At 44.1% G+C, this 9,434-nt stretch overlaps 1 protein-coding gene across 2 annotated transcripts; it reads left to right on the top strand.

The window, feature by feature from the left end:
* Positions 1 to 2,290: 2,290 nt before the first annotated feature.
* LOC131737490 (uncharacterized) lies at positions 2,291 to 6,047 on the top strand. Of its 2 annotated transcripts, XR_009329130.1 has the most exons (5): positions 2,291 to 2,749; positions 3,140 to 3,193; positions 3,404 to 3,541; positions 4,097 to 4,299; positions 5,307 to 6,047. XR_009329130.1 is itself a non-coding variant. In XM_059026769.1 (4 exons), the coding sequence occupies exons 3-4, from the start codon at positions 3,421 to 3,423 to the stop codon at positions 5,753 to 5,755; spliced, it is 570 nt and encodes a 189-aa protein (XP_058882752.1). In that variant the 5' UTR covers positions 2,291 to 2,749; positions 3,140 to 3,193; positions 3,404 to 3,420; the 3' UTR covers positions 5,756 to 6,047. The 2 variants fall into 2 exon arrangements, 1 of the variants encoding a protein (XP_058882752.1); XM_059026769.1 differs by lacking the exon at positions 4,097 to 4,299.
* The last annotated feature ends 3,387 nt before the right edge of the window (positions 6,048 to 9,434 follow it).

Here is a 9,434-nt window from a genome sequence, read left to right as displayed (position 1 = left end):
ACCTGGGTCTGCTGGGCTGGGCTGGGCGCTGGGCTGGGCCGGGCCTGGGCTTTCTGGGCTGGGCTGGGCTAAGCAGGTGTCGGTTGTGTTGTCCAGGCTGTGGACGGAGGCTCCTGGGGGCCCACCTGTCTGTCTGTGGGCTGTGCTGTGGTCTGTGGACGTTGAGGCCTCTCCTGTTGCTGTGTTGGGGAATGGCTGGGTCTCGGCCCAGGGTGACGTCTTTCAGGGTCTTGGCAAAGATGCTGACTCCCCGCTGGTGCAGGTGCACGTGGTCGTACAGGTGTTGTAGCCCTAGGGTGGGGTGGTGTGCCAGGTGCACGTTGGGTAGTAGAGTGCACCCTCGGGAGACTTCCGCGTTGATCTTCTGGATGGTGTATTGGTGGAAATCCTTTCTGGGCAGCAGGGTGGAGATGATGATTTTTGAATGCGGAAATTCCTGGGTTGCCCTCTCCGCCACTCTCCTGATGGACTTGGCCATGTTCTCCTGCTGGGCCCTCAGATCATTGGTGCCTGTGTGAATGATTATGTGTCCGGGGGAGCCGAGGGTGGACTCACACAGAGCCTCCAGGGCCTTCTCTGTGGTCGGACACCAGATCTTGGACACTGTGTGTTTTGGGAAGAGCCACTTCTCATCAATGTATTTCCCGTTGGAGTCCATCAGCAGGGCGATCTCGGTGTTGCGGTGCTTTGCAGCCGGTCTGCCCGAGGGGGTCGGGGCTGTGCCTGGGTCAGCGTGTGTGTTGGGAGTGTTCTGTGTGCCTGGGTCAGCGTGTGTGTTGGGAGTGTTCTGTGTGCCTGGGTCAGCGTGTGTGTTGGGAGTGTTCTGTGTGCTGTTCGTGTGTGTGGTGTGTGTGTCAGGCTTTGTGTGATTGCCAGTGTGTCTGGCTGGGGGGCTGTCGGTGTTGTCTGTGTGTGTGTGTGTGTGTGTGTCGGTGTGTCAGTGTGTTTGGCTGGTGTGCTGTGTGTGTGTGTCAGTGTGCTGTGTGTGTGTGTCAGTGTGTCCTTGCAGGCTGGGGCTGGGGGGCACTGTGCTGTCTGGGTTGCTGTGCCTCCTGCAGGGCTGTGGGGGACTGTGAGTGTGTGCAGTTGCTCCCTCAGGCTCTGTACTGTTTTGTCTCTGTGCTGCAGCTCCTCTCTCAGTCCGGTCAGTTCTCTTCTCAGGGTTTCCCTGTCCTGCTGCAGCTCCTTCACCTCTGCCTTCAGTTCCCTGAATGAGGCTTTATATTCATTCTTGATCTGTATGGTCTGGTCTTTCAACTGCTGTGTGATGTCGCTCTCTGTGAGCCTGGCCCGGACTAGCTCCCTGAGCTCTGTCAGCTCCACCTCTAGCAGGGAGAGGCTTGCCTTCATGATTGCCACTGTGCTGTGGAGCTCCGGGGGCTGGGTGAGGAGGGGCTGGCTATCTCCAGGGACTGTGCTCTCCTCTGCTGGGACAGTGGGGACTGGGGCTGTGCTGTCAGTGCTGCGGGCAGGCTGTGTGCTGTCAGGAACAGGGCTTGCTGCTGTAGGTGTCCCTGTGTTTTGGCTCTTTGGTTTTGCTCTCTCTCTCTCTCTCTCTCTCTCTCTCTCTCTCTCTCTCTCTCTCTCTCTCTCTCTCTCTCTCTCTCTCTCTCTCTCTCTCTCTCAGAAGCGTTCTCCTCCTGTTTGCTGAATCAGCCCCATCCTTGCATTTGGTAATATATGAAGAACGTTAAAACGAAGAAAAACACAAGTTCCACTGCGGTCCACAAGGTGGTGCTATTTTGCCATTCAGAAGTTTTTCAGAAGTTTTGGGCAGTTTTAATAAAAAATAGCAAATTTCTTACTCGTTGACATCTCATCCTAAAACATATTGTTACAGAACGCATTTGTTATTCAATTGCCAGAACAGGAAAACGTTTTTATTGCCCATGGTATGCAGTTATTGTTTGCAACAATATATATATATATATATATATATATATATATATATATATATATATATATATATGTATATATATATATATATATATGTATATATATATATATATATGTATATATATATATATATATGTATATATATATATATATATATGTATATATATATATATATATATATATATATATATATATATATATATATATATATATATATATATATATATATATATTTCATCAACTTCAAACTGTTTAATTCTCGACGGTCTGGCAAAAACGTGCCGGTGTTACGACGAATTCAGTGCCCCCTAGGATTGATGTGTCCTCGGTGGATGTGCGCATGCGCTTGCAACCAACCTTGCGATCTGCCAACGGGAGTGTGTGATTCCTCGCTCACGACCTCGCGTAACCTGTCATTGCAATCCGAGCAGCGCCTGCTGCAACGTGAACGTGCGGTCTGCTGCAAACGGGAGCGAGTTTATTGCTTCTGGACGGAAAATGTTTGTGCAAGCTTGTGATTTCAGCGATTCTACATCCAGAACACATTGTTTAAACACAGTCACAACAACAACAACTATATATTGTGTTTCTTCAAATGTGTATAAATGAGCTAGTTACTTACTCTTATTAGGACGTTAGTATTGTATGTACTCTTACTATATTGTGATTATCGAACTGTGTACATGGACATATTTTAGTAAAAGTTGCTCTGAAGGTATTGTATATTTTATCTGCTCTTACTGCATTGTGAAATATGTATATTTTGTGAGAGCTGTAAGTCGCCCTGAGTGAGGGCGTCTGCTAAGAAAATGAATAAGAAAAAGAAGAAAAACAACAACAACAAAACGCAACGGTAATTAAATGAAGTCTTGTGACGAATTGTACCAGTATGTTTCACAGAGCACAATAAACACATTGAAACACTCTCGTTTATATTTATTTATTTTTATTACTACAGAGGTAATCTACTACGTGTAAATTAACCCAGTTATTTTATAATTCAGTTAAATGCAGTACAGTCTTCTAAATGTTTATTTACTTATTTATTTGTAAGCAATTTAATTCCTGCTGACAGTGTTGTGAGGAGCGTGCAGTAGCAGAAAAGATTCTGGAAACTTGTACATAAATACTTTAGTTTATTTCTCATTGAAGAACATATTTTTCTTTTAAAATATTACTTGGTACTGTTTTTTTTGTCTGTTAATATTTAAGTGAGAAGTTTCTTTTTGTTTGTTTTATTCAGGAATTATTTCTTAAATCGTGAAGTCACGCCCGTGACGAGGACAATAGAAACATGGTTAGTAAAAAAAAAAAAAAAAAAATAGAAGTAGAAATGTTTCAATTATGATTCGATTTGTAACGTTTGATTTCCATATGAAATACTGAGAGAAGATGAGTGTATTATGTTAATTTATCAAATGAACAGCAGGGCATTGCAACGTATTCGATTGTATAATGATGAGTGTAGTAAATGTATTAAAAACCTATTTTAACTCTTTTGATCTAGTCATCTTAACGAAGATTATGGATCCAACAATGTACAGGGAAATATTACTGTACAAGACAATGGGAAAATACCCCGAGAAGGCCAGGAAGGGGGGAAAATTCATCATCCGGAGGCGTGCAGGACAATATGTGGTTCAAGGTAATTCAAAGCTTGGATGGGTTGCAAATGCTATAAATTCAAATTAAATTAAATTTCACAAAACCCCAAAATGTATAGCTAACTTACCTGGAGAGGTGGTGGTGGTGCTATTTGCCAAATAAATAATAGGCTAATATTATTTTTGTTGCTTTACCGTGTTGATGACCATTCGTTAATGGGTAAGGGCGTCTGCTAAGAAATAAATAATAATAATAATAATAATAATAATAATAATAATAATAATAATGTCTAAGGTATCTTCACTACAACGAAAACATAATTAGCCAACGTAACTTATTTTCAGCAACAGATGCTACTGTAATCGTATTAGCCTAATAATATATTGTTGGATAGCTGTATATTAACTTTGTAGTTCACCAAACCTTTCGTTTAACAAAACTCAGAGATATTCATCCCTAGTAACCTATCTCACTTAGAAAAAAGCAGGCACGGCTAACTACAGGACTACGGGTGAAAATCACTGCCATAGCTGAATATGTGTTTACAACCCTGTCTACATGTTTTTTTTCCTTATTATTTTCTTTTGTTTATTAGATGGATAGCTCTATTATATATGTAAGAAGGGTACAGAGCCATCAATGAAGGTGAAGGTGGTCAAAGGCACTGAAGAGGCAGACAGTCTCTTCCTGGAATTTCATGCAAGTGCTATAGGGGCACACTGTGGCCAACACAGAACCAGAGAGGCAATTTCCTCCAGATATTACTGGCCTGGAATGGGTTCCAGTATTGATAATTGGGTGGGTGCTTTTTGAGTGCTGTACATGACCTACACCAGTATCCAATACAATAACTAGGGAGATCAATCGGTTTTTGGTTATAAAAATTAATAAATGAAAAGGAAGTTTAAACAACAGCTCAACTGAGTTTTCTTAACATTGAAAAATCTTACACTGTGTTATAAACTTTAAAAACATTTTTATGCAAGTGCCATCCTGTTAGATGCTATGAGACTGACACCAGCTGTTTGCTATATACCTGGTAACATTTCATCAAATTAACAAAAATATTTTCCAATAATTCACAGTTTGGTAACATAATATGAAAGCAACATGTCGCGGAATTCTAAATAAAAGGAAGAGAGACTGCGAGTTCCAAACACACAGGCCTTTATTTCTTAAGTTTGCAAACTGAAAACACTCTCAACACACAGGGTGCTAGATAATCATCGAGCAGTGTTTCAACATACAGAGTTAGATCAGTTTCTTATATACCTTAAAACTGTCAGCAAGGCAGAGGGTTAGCCAATGATGATTCAGATATTAGCATATAAGGAAAAACAACTTATTATTATTATTATTATTATTATTTATTTCTTAGCAGACGCCCTTATCCAGGGCGACTTACAATCGCAAGCAAATACAAATACATTCAAGTGTTACAATATAAGTCATACAATAAGAACAAGAAATACAATAATTCTCAAGTGTGACAAACCACAATTCAATAATACAGCAGATAATAGTGAAAGTTACATCAGGATAACTTATAACTGTGCATACCTGGCATATAGCTAAGCAAACAGATAACAGGATGGGTGGTTTGGGTGTACGTACAAAGAAACAAGTCTGGCTCATCCTGTTATCTTCACAGCCACAGCTGCAGTGTAGGCATCTTGCGGTTCCTTGTAACAAACTTTATCTTAGGCAAAGCATACAAGGTTATGCGAGCAAGGTTATAGGAGTACAAAATGCCAGTACATTATGTCGAGCCAATTCTATTTTTCTGTAACATATTCTATTACAAGCTGCCGTCCCGAGAGCCAGAGGGGGTGGAGCTGCAGTCCCGAGAGCCAGAGGGGGTGGAGCTGCCGTCCCGATAGCCAAAGGGGGTGGAGCTGCCGTCCCGAGAGCCAGAGGGGGTGGAGCTGCAGTCCCGAGAGCCAGAGGGGGTGGAGCTGCAGTCCCGAGAGCCAGAGGGGGAGGAGCTGCCGCCGCCCGAGCAAGAGGGGAAAGAGGTGAAGAGCCCGCCTCCACCACAGCCCCGACCACCACCCCTGCGGTCCAGTCCGGCACCGCCGCTGTGTGCGGTCCCTCGCCCCTTGCTCCTGGACACCCTTCCGGTTTGCTTGGACCTCCCTTCGCTAGACCTGGAGCCCAGGAGTCTGCAGAACCGGTCACAGTTCTCCACCTGGTTCCATGCTCCGCTCCTCCCAAGCACCAAGACGTCGCTGCGCTGCTCCCAGACGGCGCTTGAGCTCCCCCTGGTCACTACTTTGCTCCCCCTGGGTGATTGGACGTCGCTGCACCGGGCCCCGGCTGCAGACCTCCAGTGCCCCGGTTGTCGCGCCGGTCGCCCCTGACAAACCAGTGGGGTCCCTCGTCACAGGTGCGCGGTCCCTACCTGGCGGGGCCAGAACATGGACCGGCCCACCCTCAAGTCCGCCCATGGAAGAGGGTGAAAAGAGACATTGATGGACTCGAGGGTGGGTGGTTGTGTTTTAGGGGAGGAGGTGGCCGTCGAATGGCCGGTGTCTTGAAAAGACAAGGGGGGGGGGGATATGTGAGACAGCAGGGAGGGGGTTAAAGCCTCCCTGAAGAAAAACATGTGCGGAATGCACATTTGTTTAGTTTATTTGTTTTTGTTTATTGTTTAATTGTTTTGCCTTATCGTTGAATTTAATTTGTTAATTATTTTATTATTAATTATCCCCTGCACCTGGTAAATATTGTCAAATTAGGACCAGGTGCAGGGTATTTAAGGGAGGCAGTTAGTCTGCTCATGGCTGCTGAATAAAAGGAGGCAGAAGAGGTGCTCTGCTTCTGAGCAGTCAGGAGGAAAAGTAAGCGGTGTAAACCTGTGTGATATGGTCTGTTTGTGGTGTTGTGTTTGGTGGGGTGTCAGGGTGTTCCCGAAAGTTTAGTCACTGCTCAGAAAGAGCTAGGTGTTTATTTTGTTTTGTTTGTATTAAAAATAGCGCGTCAGCGCGGGAAAAAAAATCCATTCCTGTGTCTTGGGTTGTGGTTTTAAAGGGGCAACGAACCCGTGTGGGTGCGATTCGTTTTACTATATATATATATATATATATATATATATATATATATATATATACATATATATATATATATATACAGACGTGCTCAAATTTGTTGGTACCCCTCCACAAAAAATGAAGAATGCACAATTTTCTCTGAAATAACTTGAAACTGACAAAAGTAATTGGCATCCACCATTGTTTATTCCATATTTAATAGAAATCAGACTTTGCTTTTGATTTTTTATTCAACATAATATTGTAAATTAGAAAACAAATGAAAATGGCATGGACAAAAATGATGGGACCGCTAACCTAATATTTTGTTGCACAACCTTTAGAGGCAATCACTGCAATCAAACGTTTTCTGTAGCTCTCAATGAGACTTCTGCACCTGTTAACAGGTAGTTTGGCCCACTCTTCCTGAGCAAACTGCTTCAGCTGTCTCAGGTTTGATGGGTGCCTTCTCCAGACTGCAAGTTTCAGCTCTTTCCATAGATGTTCGATAGGATTCAGATCATAGAAGGCCACTTCAGAATAGTCCAATGTTTTGTTCTTATCTATTCTTGGGTGCTTTTAGCTGTGTGTTTTGTGTCATTATCCTGTTGGAGGACCCATGACCTGCGACTGAGACAGAGCTTTCTGACACTGGGCAGTACGTTTCGCTCCAGAATGCCTTGATAGTCTTGAGATTTCCTTGTGCCCTGCACAGATTCAAGGCACCCTGTGCCAGGCGCAGCAAAGCAGCCCCAAAACATAACCGAGCCTCCTCCATGTTTCACTGTAGGTATGGTGTTCTTTTCTTTGAAAGCTTCATTTTTTCGTCTGTGAACATAGAGCTGATGTGACTTGCCAAAAAGCTCCAGTTTTGACTCATCTGTCCAAAGGACATTCTCCCAGAAGGATTGTGGCTTGTCAATATGCATTTTAGCAAATTCCAGTCTGGCTTTTTTATGTTTTTCTGTCAAAAGTGGAGTCCTCCTGGGTCTTCTTCCATGGAGCCCACTTTCACTCAAAAAGCGACGGATGGTGTGATCAGAAACTGACGTACCTTCACCTTGGAGTTCAGCTTGTATCTCTTTGGCAGTTATCCTTGGTTCTTTTTCTACCATTCACACTATCCTTCTGTTCAATCTGGGGTCGATTTTCCTCTTGCGGCCGCGCCCAGGGAGGTTGGCTACAGTTCCATGGACCTTAAACTTCTTAATAATATTTGCAACTGTTGTCACAGGAACATCAAGCTGCTTGGAGATGGTCTTGTAGCCTTTACCTTTACCATGCTTGTCTATTATTTTCTTTCTGATCTCCTCAGACAACTCTCTCCTTTGCTTTCTCTGGTCCATGTTCAGTGTGGTGCACACAATGATACCAAACAGCACACCTGCTCTTTCCATGAAATAGACTGACAAGGTGAATCCTGGTGAAAACTATGAATCCTTATAGATGTAACCTGTTAAATCCACTTCAATCAGATGAATGTAGATGTAGATGAAGGGGAGACAGGTTAAAGAAGGATTTCTAAACCTTCACACAATTGAGACATGGATTGTGTATGTGTGTGTGTGACAGAAATACAATGAGTTCTGGTGATAAATCTTCCTCCCGACCTGTGAGGGCGCTAAAGAACGGGAGGAGAAGTATCTGGAAGGGCTGGCCTGACAGTTCGTTTCCGGGACCGGGAAGTGGGTCAGCTTGGAAGGAAGCGAGACTCTGTTGTAAGACCATATTGATTTGACAGGTAAACGAGGGGCAGCTGCAAGTAATAAGGCAGCTGCAACCGTTTACCTAGATATCATGCAGGATTACATATAGGGGCCAGGGTAACGCTGTTCTTTTCCTTCGTTTGGGTTAAATGTTTGGAGAGAGAAGGATCGAGAGAGGAGCTCTGATTGTTAATAGAGAATAAGAGAAAGAATTACGTGTTGTGTTGTGTTGTGTGTGTCTGTGTAATTGTCTGAGTTTTTCACCACCAGACAGTTAAAGCACTACTCCGGAGCTGTCGCCAAGGGTCAGCACTATCCGGAGCACCACTGCACCATGTTTGCACTAAAGCACCATCACGAATGCACTCACCCAGGACTGGTGTCCGTCTGTTTGTTTTTGTTCAGGACTGTGCCTTGTTTATTGTTATCCCCGTGCGTTACACATTGTTGTGTATCGCCGGGGATTTAGTTATTTTTCGGTCACCAGACCTGGAAACGGAATAAAGCACTTTTTCACTGGAATACCGTTGTCTGCCTGTCACTCCTGCACCGCATCACCGCTACACCTGTTACCCTTACCAGGCACTTTGCCACAGTGTGCCATTCAGAGGGTAAATGGGCAAGACAAAAGATTTACAGTAAGTGCCTTTGAACGGGGTATGGTAGTAGGTGCCAAGCGTGCCGGTTTGAGTGTGTCAAGAACTGCAACGCTGCTGGCTTTTTCTCTCTCAACAGTTTCCCGTGTGTATCAAGGATGGTCCACCACCCAAAAGACATCCAGCCAACGGCAGGCCAGTGGTCGAAAACGGCTCATTGATGAAAGAGGCCAAAGGAGACTGACACAAATTGTGCAGAGCAATAGACGGGCTACAGTTAGTCAACTGACAATCCAGTACAACATTGGTGCCGAAAGACCCATAAAAGAATGCACAACTCGTCCTACCTTGACACGAATGGGATATGGCAGCCGACGACCTAACAGTTCCACTTCTTTCAGCAAAACACAAGAAACTGCGGTTGCAGTGGGCTAAGGAAAGAAAACACTGGACACTGGAGGATTGGAAAAACATTGCCTGGTCTTATTAATCCCAGTTCCTGCTGTTTCACGCTGATGGGAGGACTAGGGTATGGAGAAAACCACATGAGTACATGCATCCATCATGCCACGTGTCAACATTGCAGGCTGGTGGTGGTGGTG

Source organism: Acipenser ruthenus, chromosome 7 (assembly GCF_902713425.1).
Source record: "Acipenser ruthenus chromosome 7, fAciRut3.2 maternal haplotype, whole genome shotgun sequence".
In the NCBI taxonomy this organism is placed as follows: domain Eukaryota; kingdom Metazoa; phylum Chordata; class Actinopteri; order Acipenseriformes; family Acipenseridae; genus Acipenser; species Acipenser ruthenus.
Note: the sequence above shows the minus strand (reverse complement) of the source record. Positions and strands in the feature narration are given on the sequence as shown.